The 14,327-nt window shown below is 43.1% G+C and overlaps 1 protein-coding gene across 3 annotated transcripts in view; it reads left to right on the forward strand.

Moving 5' to 3' along the window:
* The window catches only part of UEVLD (UEV and lactate/malate dehyrogenase domains), a 51,943-nt gene that overhangs the window by 17,470 nt on the left and 20,146 nt on the right, over positions 1–14,327 (forward strand). For all 3 annotated transcript variants that reach the window (XM_062196395.1, XM_062196396.1, XM_062196397.1), the window contains exons 5-7: positions 4,046–4,181; positions 6,328–6,446; positions 10,301–10,403. In XM_062196395.1, the coding sequence (XP_062052379.1) occupies positions 4,046–4,181; positions 6,328–6,446; positions 10,301–10,403 (358 nt within the window). The remainder of the gene's footprint in view (positions 1–4,045; positions 4,182–6,327; positions 6,447–10,300; positions 10,404–14,327) is intronic.

The following is a 14,327-nucleotide window of genomic DNA, read 5'->3' on the forward strand; positions in this document are numbered from 1 at the left end:
GGCTGGAAGAAAGGGATTATGTTGAAGTTGAGTGAAGTTGAGATAAATGATTGTGTTGGGAAGATCCCTTCTGTGCTTTTTTATAAGATTTATTTATTTATTTGAAAGAGTTAGAGAGAGGAAGAGAGAGATCTTCCATCTTCTGGTTCACTCCTGAGATGGGTGGGGGTTGGGACAGGCCGAAGTCAAAAGCCAGGAGCTTCTTCTGTGTCTTCTATGGGGGTGGAAGCAGCACAAACACATGGGGCATCTGCTGCTGCTTTTCCTAGGCCATTAGCAAGGAACTGGATTGGAAGTGAAGCAGCAAGGACTTGAACAGGCACCCGTATGGGATGCTGGCGCTTCAGGCAGCAGCCTTAGCCTCTGTGCCTCAACATCCTGGTTCCAGGATGATCACTTCTTATTTTATGGACATCTTTTGAAAGATGTGCAGTTATGTGTACTTTACTTTGTTTCTATGGTCTTCTATATTTTTCATATGTAAAATTTTTAAAAGAGAGGGAAAAAAAGAAAAGTACAGATACCAAATTGTCAGTAGTATTGATGTTTTACTTTATGAACTTATATATTATTTACTTACTTTCTAATATAAATAAGACTACCATGTAAATTTAGCATAATGAAAATTGGTGAGTTGGAAGGACAAAAATGGTATCTTAATCTTAGCTTTCAGTTATTTGAGAAATTAAAGTCTTTTTCATGTATTTATCAATCATGTACTTTTCTTTCTTTATTTTTAAAAATTTTTTAAAGATTTATTTATTGGGGATGGCACTATGGTATAGTGGGTGAAGCCACCGCCTGTAGTGCCGGCATCCCATATGGGCACCAGTTCGAGTCCCGGCTGCTCCACTTCCGATTCATTCCCTACTAATGCACCTGGGAAAGCAGTGGAGGATGGCCTAAGTGTTTGCACTGCTTCCACCCCCATGGAAGACACAGAAGAAGTTCCTGGCTCCTGGCTTCAAATCAGTCCAACTCCAGCCATTGTGGCCATTTGGGGAGTGAACCAGTGGATGAAAGATTTTCTCTTTGTGTCTGCCTCTGCATCTCTGTAACTCTGACTTTCTTCTTTAAAGATGTATTTATTCATTTGAGAGGTAGAATTACAGATAGAGAGAGGGAGAGACAAAGAGAAAGGTCTTCTATCTGCTGGCTCACTCCCACAATGGCCGGAGCTGGGCTGATTCAAAGCCAGGAGTCAGGAGCTTGTTCCAGGTCTCCCATGCGGGTGCAGGGGCCCAAGCACTTTGGCCATCTTCTACTGCTTTCCTAGGCCATAAGCAGAGAGCTGGATCAAAAGAAGAGTACCTGGGATACAAACTGGTACCCATATGGAATGCCGGCGCTGCGGGTGGAGGCTTAGCCTACTATGCCACAGCGCCAGCCCCTTCATTTCTTTTTTGAATTGTCTATTTATGTCCTTCATCCATTGTTGGCTTTTTATTCTGCAAATTGTATTTTTTTAAATTTGTTTTGTTTAAGGAATACAGCTTCATGCATTTAATATATACAGATTTGGGAACATGATGCTTCTTCCCCCGTTGCAAACAGTATTTTGATACCTGTACCCTGTTGCAGGAATTCACATATCCTGATTCTTCTCTTTGGATTTCTTTTGCATCTCTTTTCATAGTTTTGTGTGTTAAATGAATACTCAGTGATAATATTGTAATTCAGATGAGGTTGTGCTTGATTTCAGTTAAGACAGTATTGATTTCATTTTGCTATTCTCAGTCTCTCAGTTATAACCTAAGACTAGTCCCTAAACGTTACTACAATATCTAGATTGCCCTATTTGGAAGTACTAAAATACCTTTATGTTCTACATGCAGTTGGGATTATGGAATTTTGGGGCTGGAAGGAATCTAGAGGTCATCATGTCAAAGGTTGCAGACAATTCCCCCAAGAGATTTGGAGGGCCACATGAAGCCTGCAGAATTTCACTTGAATAGCAAACTGATTGTGTTTTCCTCCCTTGTTGTACATAATATGAACTTGAATGCCTATAGATGTGCTCTGACCAGTTCATCACAATAACCTATGCTTGGCAGCTTCACACATTTAATGTTATTTGCTCAATCTCTGAAGGTATTTGATTTTTTGACCCTAATGGCTTCGCCCTTCCTTCATTCCTTCCTTCCTTCCTTCCTTCCTTCCTTCTTTCCTTCCTTCCTTCCTTCCTTCCTTCCTTCCTTCCTTCCTTCCTTCCTCTCTCTTTCTCTCTCTCTCTTTCTCTCTTTTTTAAAGATTTATTTTATTTATTTGAAAGACAGAGTTCCAGAGAGAGAGAGAGACACAGAGAGAGGTCTTCCATCCACTGGTTCACTCCCCAGATGGCCACAACAGCCAGATCTCAGCCAATCCAAAGGCAGGAGCCAGGAGTTCCACCAGTTCTCCCACATGGGTGGCAGGGACTCAAGTCCTTGGGCCACCATCTGCTGCCTTCCCAGGCATATTAACAGGAAGCTGGATCAGAAGGAGAGTAGCTGGGCCTCACATCAGGCACTCTGATATGGGATGTAGGTGTCTTAAGAGCACCACAACACCCGTCTCAGTTAAGCAGTTTTTAAATGAGCATGCTACTAAATATTCCTAATAATAACAATAATAATAAACACTAGTTTTACTCTCAGAGCTTATAGTTTCCATGCCTTAATTATCCCATTTTTCTCATATTAGCCATTTGGGATTTGGTATTTGCATTGTATTACTGATGATACTGAAGTTTAGAAAGTTTCATGGAATTTCAGCAAGGTTGCTGAACCAGTTAAATTTAAATATTCGGGAAATACTTTATCAGTGCTGATTTTCTAATTTGGTAATGTCTGTGTTGGAGAATGTCTTTTTTGTCTCCTTTTAGAAAACACACTAAAGTAGGAGTAATGGAGCATCATAACCATAGTTTACCCTCCACTGGTTCAGAAAAAAATAGAGAGAAAGACTAATAAAGCAATTGTGATAAAATGATAGCATGTGAGTATTCCAGGTGAAGAATATATATACTGTTTTGGCAGCTTTTCTCTAAGTCTGAAATTATTTGAAAGTAAAAAGTTTTTGAAAAAGGAATAGAGATAGACAGTTCCCAAACCCAAGTGTTTACCAGTACAGTAATGCTGTTTTCCTATTTTGGGGAGGTGTTGACTTGGCATTTTTCACCCTTTGTTTTTCAGTATTAAAACAGTTAAAAGTATCACATCATTTTTATGGTGGTTTTGGCAAAATGAGAACACGATTGAGTACTTCCCATTGGCTATATCTGAGTCAAAGTACAGGTTTTTTTGTTTTTGTTTTTTAAGGATTTATTTTATTTATTTGAAAGAGTTACACAGAGAAGGAGAGACAGAGAGAGAGAGACGGGGGGGGGGGAGGAGGTCTTCCATCCATTGGTTCACTCCCCAGTTGGCTGCAGTGGCCGGAGCTGCGCCGATCCTAAGCCAGGAGCCAGGAGCTTCCTCCAGGTCTTCCCACATGGGTGCAGGGGCCCAAGGACTTGGGCCATCTTCTGCTTCTTCCCAGGCCACAGCAGAGAGCTCGATTGGAAGTGGAGCAGCCAGGACTTGAACTGATGCCCATATGGGATGCTGGCACTGCAGGTGGCAGCTTTTACCCTCTATGCCACAGCGCTGGTCCGCAAAGTACAGTTTTTGAAGATGTATTCTTCTTGGGGCTGGCACTGTGGTGCAGCGGGTTAAAGCCCTGGCCTGAAGCGCCAGCATCCCATGTGGGCGCTGGTTCTAGTCCCTGCTGCTCCTCTTCCGATCCAGCTCTCTGCTATGGCCTACGAAAGCAGTGGAGGATGGCCCAGGTCCTTGGGTCCCTGCACCCATGTGGGAGACCCGTCGGAGGCTCCTGGCTTCTGGCTTCAGATGGGTGCAGCTCGGCCATTGCAGCTATCTGGGGTGTGAACCAGCGGATGGAAGACCTCTCTCTCTGCCTCTCTCTGTAACTGTCTTTAAAAATAAAAAATAAATAAAAATTTTAAAAAAGATGTATTCTTTGGCAAAGTTTGTGTGTAATTTTTCCCTTTGTATGTGTTCTACAGCCTAAATCTGTCATTGTTGGATTAATTAAAGAAATGATTGCCAAGTTTCAAGAGGAACTTCCCTTGTATTCTCTGCCATCATCTGATGAGGCTCGGCAGGCGGACTTGCTAGCTTATATTGCAAAAATCACGGAAGGTGTGTATTGTTGTCAGCCAGGTTGCCTTGAGAATTAGGAGTTTATAATTTTACGTTGTTTATCCTCTCCTACTTCATTTCTTTTTTTTTTTTTAAGGTTTATTTTATTTATTTTGGAGGCAGAGTGACAGGGAGGGAGAGAGAGAAATATATATTCTATCCTCTGGTTCATTCCCCAAATGGCCTCAACAGCCAGGGCTGGGCCAGGCTAAAGCCAGGAGCCCAGAGTTCCATCTGGGTCTCCCATGTACATGGCAGGGACCCAAATACTTGGACTATCTTCCACTGCTTTCGCAGGCAGCTGGATCAGAAGCAGAGAAGCTGGGACTTGAACCAGTGCTGTGATATGGTATTCGGGGGCTGCAAGCAGTGGCTTAACCTGCACCACAACACCAGCACTTTCTTGATTTCTGTAAATAAATGCATGCAAATATCTGTGTATAATGTATGTTGAAACAAAAATTCCTGTATATTTATCATAGGGTATTACCATATAGTTCCAATGAATATGGTTTCTTAAAATGTAAAAAACTACTCTATACTGACATAAAATAATTCTCATTTTGTTCAGAACCACTTGATATCTATTATTGATACCAAACCTTTATTATATGTTTATAAACTTTTTTTGACTTAGTCAATATATTAGACCAGAAGATCTGTGATTCTCAATGTTTCTAATTGAGGATAAAGCCAAATTCTCAAGGTGGGTGTTGTGGCTCAGTGGATTAAACTGCCACTTTGGATGCCCGCATTGAGTCCTGCCTCTGCTCCTATCCAGCTTCCTGCTAAATCACCTGGGAGGCATCAGATGGTAGCCCAGGTATGTGGGAGACCTGCCATGCATGTGAGAGACCTGGATGGATCCTGGCTTCAGCCTGAACCAGCGCCAGTTGTTTCCAGCACTTGCGGAGTAAACCAGCAGATCGAAGATCTCTGATTCCCCCTCTTTCTCTTTTACTCTGCCTTTCACATTAATCAATCAACATTTCTTTTTTAAGATTTATTTTTTATTTTTATTTGGAAGAGTTACAGAGAGAGAGGTAGAGACAGGGAGACAGAGATCTTTCATCCACTGGTTTACTCCTCACATGGCCGCAATGGCCAGGGCTGGGTCAAGCTGAAGCCAGGAACCAGGAGCTTACTTTGGGTCTCTCACTTCGGCCATCCTCTGCTGCCTTCCCAAGTGCATTATTAGGGGCTGGATCTGAAGTGTAGCAACTAGGAATTGAACTGGTGCCCATATGGGGTGCTGGCATTGTACGTGGTGGCTTAACCCACTATGCCATGACACCAGCCCTTCGATCAATCTTTTTTTTAAGATTGATTTATTTACTTGAAAGGCAGACACAGAGAGAGGGAAAGACAGAGAGAGAGAGAGGTCTTCCATCCACTGGTTCATTTTTTTAAAAAAGGCAAATACTCATGTTTTGAAAACTTCAGAGACTGGCACTGTGGCATAGTAGGTTGAGTAACCTCCTGCTGTGCTGACATTCCCCTGTGGACACTGGTTCAAGTCCCAGCTGCTCCACTTCCAATCCAGCTCCCTACAGATGTCTTGGTAAAGCAGTAAAAGATGGCCCAAGTGCTTGGGCCCCTGCACCCACATGGGAGACACGGAAGAGGCTCCTAGCCCCTGGCTTCGGATCAGCCCAGCTCCGGCCATCGTGGCCATTTGGGGAGTGAACCAGTGGATGGAAGACCTCTCTCTCTGTAGCTCTGCCTCTCAAGTAAATAAATATTTCAAAAATAAAACTTCAGTAAGGCATTAAACATTCTTTTGTGCTATAGACTAGAGCAGTTAAGAGTCAGAATTATATTTTTTTCAAAATTATGGAAATACCACTTTTTTAGGATTTTATATTTTTAAAATGTTTAGAAAGACCCTTTCTTCTATTTAGCAGAACATTTTAAGTGAGACTGCTATATTTTTTCCCCAGAAACCATGTATGTAAAGAATACAAACTTCATACTGCTATGTTTCTTGGGTTCATTTGTTCAACAAGTATTTTTTGAATGCCTCTATGGACCAGCACCATGTTTTCTGAATTATTGAGTAGTGTTTTTTTTTTTTTTTTTGAAAGTCAGTAAGAGGATTTTTAATATTATTTTTTAAAATTCTGAGCTTAATCACTTTTCTTCGTAGGTGTCTCAGACCTGAATTCAAAGAGCTGGACAAACCATGAGAATAAAACAGTCAATAAAATCACTGTGGTTGGAAGTGGAGAGTTGGGTATTGCCTGCACATTAGCAATTTCAGCAAAGGTATGTAAGCATATGGTTATAAATACATCTGTCCCAGCACCATACTCTTTCGCAGTTTATGTTAAACATCTAAAAATAGCAGCATCATTTTGACATGTAGGAAAATGTCATTTTGCCCTACTGTAGGGCTACATTTTTGCCCTATTGTAGGGCAAAAAAGTAGCTGAAAGCTCTCAGTGATGGTACTTCTTAATTAGTAGTTAGTCATGGAATAGGTTTTGAAAAAGTGATTGGAACAATGGTCTCCTCCCAATCCAGCTTGACGTTCGTCCGACTTAGTCACAAATTCTTTTGTGTTTTCTGAGTCATGCTGCTTTAATTAAACTCTTATTTAATGTAATACCGAATTTTATTTTAAAAGTTTTTAAGTGCTGTAATATTTTTATCATATATAATATTTAATTTTAGCTCTTCCTAAAACTAGCATTTTTCAAAAAAAGATTGCCTTTTCTTATATAATTACTTTCTTTTAAGGGCATAGATTCTGAGTTGATATTTTACACTAGGTTGGGGTTTATTTATTTCTTCATCAATCTTTTTTTTCGAGATCTTCTCTAAGTTCTTTACAGAAAGGCTTACTGTCCCCTTCCAGAGAGGCTCAAAAGACCTGCCCGCTCCCCCAGAGCCCAGTGTCATTTGAGAGAGGTGGCCTGGAAAAGAATGGCTGTCCCCTGTGTATTAATTGGGTGGCTGATAGTAGTTTTTCTTTTCCATTAAAATATGATTGCTTTGCCATTTAAATTACTCCCATTCTGTTTAAAGTTCACAACCCTGCGTGTCTTACAGGTAGGTTCTACTTCAGCAAATAATTTTATTATGTGCAGAGAGCTAGAAAATTTTAGAAACTGATGGCTCAGAACCATGTTTGGTAACTTTCTTGTTTCTTTCCTCCATCCTGCATCTGAATACACTGCTCTCTTAATTAGAATTTGGGTTGTTTTCAGTTCTTTTGTTACTAAATAAAATGCTCCCATAAACATGACTTCACAAGTTGCTTATTTTCTTGTCTGAATTGTTTTCTGTTGGGTGTTCATCATCTCAAAAATAGTGCTAGTGAGTCAGAGGGCACGGATGCTTTCCTGGTACTTGTTATAGTTTGCTAGGTTGCTCTTCAAGACAAACCGAACTATGGGAGCAATAACAGGCACATCTGCTTGACCTTTGACATCCCTAACAGTACTGAGTTTTATTCTTTTTATTTGTAGTTATTTGTCTTCTTTTGGAAAGCACATGAAGGCACCTTAAAGTCATGTTTGTTTATTAGAAGAGTTTCAGTGTCATTACTCATCTGGGGACTGTCCTAGAATGGAACTCTTTTTTTCATTTTTCTTAATAAACATTTTTATTTTTATACAAGGTATAAAATTTATTTTTTAAAGATTATTTGAGAGGTAGAGTTACAGAGAGAGAGAGAGAGGTCTTCCATCTCCTGCTTCATTCCCCAAATGTTCCTAATGGCCAGAGCTGGGCCAACTCAAAGCCAGGGGCCAGGAACAACTTCTGGGTCGGGTCTCCCACATGAGTGCAGGGGCCTAAGTACTTGGGCCATCTTCCACTGCTTTCCCAGGCTTTAATCAGGGAGCTGCCTCAAAGTGGAGCAGCCAGGACTCGAACTGGCACCCATATGGGATGCCAGCACTGCAGGTGGAGGCTTATCCTACTACACCGCAGTGTCAGCCGTAAGGTATAAGATTTAAATACAGCAACAATAGTAACATTTATAGTAGTGGTATTAGTAGCACCAGTAACTAACCTTTATTATATGCTTACTAGTGCCAGGCACTTTTCTAAACATGTGACTCATTTTTTACAGTAGCCCTATTAGGTACTGTTGTTACCGCCATCTTACAAATGAAGAAACGGGGGCACAAGAGGTTACTCAATTTGCCCAAAGTCACACTGTTAATAAATAATGGATTTGAAGATAGTAATCTGTTTACCAGATCCTGTATTCCAGGTCCTTACTACTCAAGTGTGGCTTTTAGATCAACAGCATTGGCATCCCTGGAGGTTTTATTAAAAATGGGCAATCCCAGGCCCCAACCCAGACCTACTGATGCAAAATCTGCATGTTAATAAAATCCCTAGTGATCCACATTTTTCACTGAACTCTTAAATCGAGACCCTTTAAAGCATCAGATGATCTGGTCAGAATCACTGCTTTATGCTGCTTCATTGTTGTTGACAAGCATTCTAGTTGTTTCTAGTCTTCGGAACATCCTTTATGAATATCCTTGTACATCATCTATTGTGTTATACTACTAAATGTGTGGGATCATTTCCATAAATAGATTGATGGACTACAGCAGTGATTACATTTAAACGTTATTATGTGTTGAGGTTTTTATAGAAGTTGTCAAATTTTTCCTTTTGTCAACTGTACAGAGTTTATTCTCAGATCTACAGTATATGAGAGTTCCTGTCTTCTCACAACTACTGTTAAACTTTTGGATCTTCACGTGTCTGATAAATGAAAATGGTTTTCTTTGCACTTCCCTTACTGATGTGATTAGCAGCAGTTAATAACTGTGACTTGGAGAGGACTGCTGTCTGCCACCCCTGTGTCTGGTAATTTAGGCTGACAGTTGTGTGAAGAAAGGCTGAGTTCAGTGACTTGCCCACTGTTACATAGCTAACAACTAAGTATAGCAGTTTGTTTTCCTAACCACTACACTTTCTTAGCAATAGTCTGATAGATCCCTGGGTACTTTTGCCCTTGCAGCCCAAGGTTGGAGAGATCCACAGATTCCTACTACTTTGGATAAAGACCTTCCACATAGGGAAAATGATTCCTAGGAATGTCTCTGCTGTTTACAGTCAGCCCCCTTGCCTTTCAGGGAGCCATATTTAGAGAGAGAAATGGGGGGGGGGTGAGAAAGAGGTGGGGGGTGAGAGAGAGGTAGAGAAGAGAGAGGGAGGTGGGGGAGGAAAGTGGGGGGGTGAAAGAGGTGGAGGAGAGAGAGTGGGGGGGAAGGGGTGGAGGGAGAGAGAAATAGGTGTTGGGGAGAGAGGTAGAGGAGAGAGAAAGGGGGGTGGGGGGAGAGGGAGGGAGGAGGAAGTGGGGAAGAGGGAGAGAGGGAGGTGAGTGGAGAGGGAGGTGGGGGGAGAGAAAGAGGTTGGGGGGAGCGAACTCTCATCTACATCATTCACTGGTTCATTCCCCCAAAAGCCCACAACACTTGTGTCTGGGTCAGGCTGTAGCTGGGAGCTAGGAACTCAACCCAGGCCTCCTGTGCAGCTAGCAGGACCTTACTTACTTGAGCCGTCACTACTGTCTCTCAGGGTCTACATTAGCAGGAAGCTGAAGTCAGAAGCCAGAGCCATCACTTCTTGGCCGCTTGGCTAAGATCAGGTACAGAAACTGGAGCCAGGTGTCTAACCCAATCACTTCAATGTAAGACATTACTTAGACTAAATGCCTGCCCCCAGTCCTCCCTTCTGAACGAATTTTTTAAAATCAATATTTTTGTTTGAAAGGTAGAGTTACAGAGAGAGAAGGAGAGACAGAGAGAGATCTCCTATCCACTGGTTCATTCCCCAAAATGTTCACAACAGCCAGGGCTAGGCCAACCAGCAGCCAGAAGCCAGAAGCCAGGAGCTTCATCCTGTCTCCCAAGTGGGTGGCAGGGGCCCAAGCACTTGGGGCATTTTCTGCGGCTTTCCTAGGAGCATCAGCAGAGAGCTGGATTGGAAATGGAGCAGCTGGGAGTTGAACCAGTGCTCATATGGGATGCTGGTGCTGCAGGCCATGGCTTAACCTGCTATGCCACAGCGTCGGCCCCCTGAATGAATTTAAATTGAGCGACTGGCCATGTCTACTGTAATGCTATTCTTTTCCTTTCTATATTTTACAGGGTATTGCAGACAGACTGGTGCTCTTAGACCCCTCAGAAGGAACTAAAGGAGGAACAATGGACCTTGACATCTTCAACCTGCCTAATGTGGAGATTAGCAAAGGTTTGGTTATTTTGTTTTAACATGTTTGCTTTATTTGCTCCTGTGTTTGAATTCTAAATTTTTAAAAAAGATTTATGTATTTGAAAGGCAGAATTAGAGAGAGAGAGAGAGAGGTCGTCTATCCACTGGCTCACTGAAGCTAGGAGCCAGGAGCTCCTTCCAGCTTTCCCACATGGTGCAGGGGCCCAAGAATTTGGGCCAGGCCATCTTCTGCTGCTCTCCTAGGCATATCAGCAGGGAGCTGGATTGGAAGTGGAGCAGCCGGGACTTGAACTGGTATCCACATGGGATGCTATAGCTGCAGATGTGGCCTTAGCTGCTATGCCACAGTGCTGGCCCTATAATCTCCCTTCTTTTTTTTTTTGAAAGATTTATTTTTATTTATTTGAAAGACACAGAGTTACAGAGAGAGGTAGAGACAGAGAGAAAGGTCTTCCATTCGCTGGTTCACTTTTCAGACGGCTGCAATGACCAGAGCTGTGCCGATCCGAAGCCAGGAGCCAGGAGCTTCTTCCAGGTCTCCCACGTGGGCGCAGGGGCCCAAGGACTTGGGCCATTTTCTTACTGCTTTCCCAGGCCACAGCAGAGAGCTAGATCAGAAGAAGAGCAGCTAGGAATAGAACCGGCGCCCATATGGGATGCCGGCACTTCAGGCCAGGGCATAAACCCGCTGTGCCACAGCTCCGGCCCTTAATCTTCCCTCTTAACACTGCTTTTGCTGTGTCCCATAAGTTTTGGTATGTTGTGTTACCTTCATTCGTTTCTAGACATTTTTTTAAAAAATTTCTTCTATGAACCACTCTTGAGTTTCTTAAGTTGTTAGAGGAGATTCCTTTTTTAACAAAATATTTATTTATTTGAAAGGCAGAGTTATAGAGAGGAAGAAGCAGAGAGAAAGAGAGAGATCTTCCATCCGCTAGTTCATTCCCCAAATATCTGCAATCGCCAGAGCTGGGCAGATCTGAAGCAAGGAGCCAGGAACTTCTTCCAGGTCTCCCATGTGGGTGCAGGGGCCCAAGTACTAAGGCCATCTTCCACTTCTTTCCCTGCATTAGCAGGGAGCTGGATCAGAAGTGGAGCAGCTGATGTGGGGGCTGGCACTGAAGTGTAGCAAGTAAAAGCTCTGCCTCCAGTGCTGGCATCCCATGTCGGCACTGGTTCAAATTCTAGCTGCTCCACTTCCAATCCAGGTCTCTACCATGGGCTGGGAAAGCTGTAGAAGATGGCCCAAGTCCTTGGACCTCTGTACCCACGTGGGAGACCAAGAAGAAGCACGTGGCTCCTGGCTTCGGAACAGTGCAGCTCCGGCCGTTGTGGTCATTTGGGGAGTGAACCAGTGGATGGAAGACCTCTCTCTCTCTCTCTCTCTCTCTGCCTCTGTAATTCTGCCTTTCCAATAAATAAATAAATATTTTAAAAGAAGAAGAAGAAGAAATGGGGCAGCCGTAACTTGAACTGGCACCCATGTGGGATGCTGGCACTGCAGGTGGCAGCTTTACCCGCTATGCCACAGCACCAGCCCCTAGAGACTCTTTAATGCAGAGACTCTAGAGATAGTGAGGACCCAAGGGAATAATTTTCCTATGTGTCTTATTACCCATCAGTAACGATTGCTTCAGATAATTGAAAGGATGGAGTCCTTAGAATAAAAGCGTAGTGCATCCTGCTTGTCGCTGGGAATTCAGGGGTTAACTGTTGAATGTTGAATGAATATACAGCATTTGGGGCAACTTTCATGTCCCCTTTATTAATTTTGGTTGTACATTTCTGGAAATTACTACTACATAAAATAACTTTAAATATAACATCATCTTATAAATTTATCGTATGATATGGAGAAGTACATTAATGACTTAGGGAATTAAAGCTCATTTGGAAATCTTAGTAATGCCTCAGCATGACATCCATAGGTGATTGCAACATACTGATCACTGTGGAGTGCTACCTTGCCCCATTTGGATTTTTTTTTTTTAAGTCAGAATTACAGAGAAAAGGGGAAACAGAGAGAAAGAGAGATTTGCCATCCGCTGGTTCACTCCCCAGGCAACTGCAAGAGCTAGTCACTGGGCCAGGCTAAAGCCGGGAGGCAAGAGTTTCATCTGAGCCTCCCACATGGGTGGCAGGGATCCAAACACTTGAACCATCTTCCACTGCTCTACCCAGGCCATTAGCAGGGAGCTAGATTAGAAGCGGAGCAGCTGGGACACGAACTGGCACCCATATAGAATGCTGGTGTCGCTGGCAGCGGCTTTACCTGCTATGCCACTGTGCTAACCTCTTGGGTTTTTGTTTTTAAAAGATTTATTTTATTTATTTCAAAGGCAGAGTTGGAGAGAAAAGGAGAGAGAGATTTTCTGTTTGCTGACTTCAATGTCGAGAGCTAGAGCAGGCCAAAACCAGGAGCCTGGAACTCCATCCAGGAACACTCTCCTACGTGGGGTGGCCAGAGCTCAGGTATTTGGGCCATCTCCACTGCTTTCCCAGGTGTGTAAGCAGGGAGCTATATTGGAAGTGGAGCAGCTTGGACTGGAACCGGCACTCACATGGGATGCCAGTGTTGCAGGCAACGGCTTAACTCACTGCACCACAATGCCAGCCCCAAGTGTCTAGATCTTAGAGGTGGAAAGACAAATAAGGCACAGACAATCCCTGTTCTCTCAGAGTTCTTAGCATGTTAATAGAGTACAAAATGAAGCAGATATTTCTCAAACACATGGTAAGTGCAGTGAGAAACATTCCAGGTGGAAAGAATGTAAAAAAAAAGCCAATATCAAGAAAATGAGAGAAATATTCTGGGGAAAGATAGAAACTAATTAATCTTGAGCTCAAGGTTTTTCGAGGAGAGTGTTATAAAAATACTGGATTCTGGGATGGATGTTTAGCCCAGCAGTTAAGAGACCCTCCTGCCATATCAGGATACCTGGGTTCGATGCCTGGCTGCCACTCCTGAATTCAGCTTTCTGCTGATAATGTAGACCCTGGGAGGTTGTAGTGAAGGCTCAGGTAATTGAGTCCTTGCCACTCATGTGGGAGATCTGGATTGGCTTCCTCCTGGCTCCTGACTTTGGTTCTGCCTCACCCTCCTCTCTAGGCATCATTTGGAAAGTGAACCAGCAGATGAGAGTTCTGTTTCTCTGTCTCTCTACTACTCAAATGAATAAATAAATTAGTTAAAAAAATAATGGCTTCTAGAGACTGGCATTTGGCCTTGTGGTTAAGATGCTAGGTTGGGACCCCTGCATCTTACATCAGAGTGTCTGACTCCTGCCGAGTCCATGCCAATTCTGGCTTCCAGCTAATGCAAACCCTGGGAGGCAGTGTGCAATGTTTTAAGTGGTTGGGTCCCTGCCTCCATGTGGGAGACAAGACTGGCTTCCTGGCTCCCAATTTCAGCCTGGCCTATCCCTGGGCCATTGTAGGCATATGGGGGAGTGAACCAGTAGATGGGAACACTTTAATCTTTCTCCCTCTCAAATATTAAAAATAATTTTTATTAAAGATTTTATTTATTTATTTGAAAGACAGTGTTACAGAGAGGCAGAGGCAGAGAGAGGTCTTCCACCCGCTGGTTCCCTTCCCAAATGGCCACAACAGCCGGAGCTAGGCTGATTGCAAGCTGGGAGCCAGGAGCTTCTTCTGGGTCTCCCATGCATCTGCAGGAGCCCATGCACTTGGGTCATCTTCTGCTGCTTTCCCAGACCATAGCAGAGAGCTGAATTGGAAGTGGAGCAGCCGGGTCTTGAACTGGTGCTCATATGAGATGCCAGCAGTGCAGGCAGTGGCTTTACCTGCTAAGCCACAGCACCAGCCCCTATTAATAATAATTTTTAAATATTTATTTATTTATTTATTTATTTGAAAGTCAAAATTACAGAGAAGGAGAGGCAGAGAGAAAGAGAGGGCTTTCATCTGCTGATTCATTTT

This window comes from Lepus europaeus, chromosome 7 (genome assembly GCF_033115175.1).
Source record: "Lepus europaeus isolate LE1 chromosome 7, mLepTim1.pri, whole genome shotgun sequence".
Classification (NCBI taxonomy): Eukaryota; Metazoa; Chordata; class Mammalia; order Lagomorpha; family Leporidae; genus Lepus; species Lepus europaeus.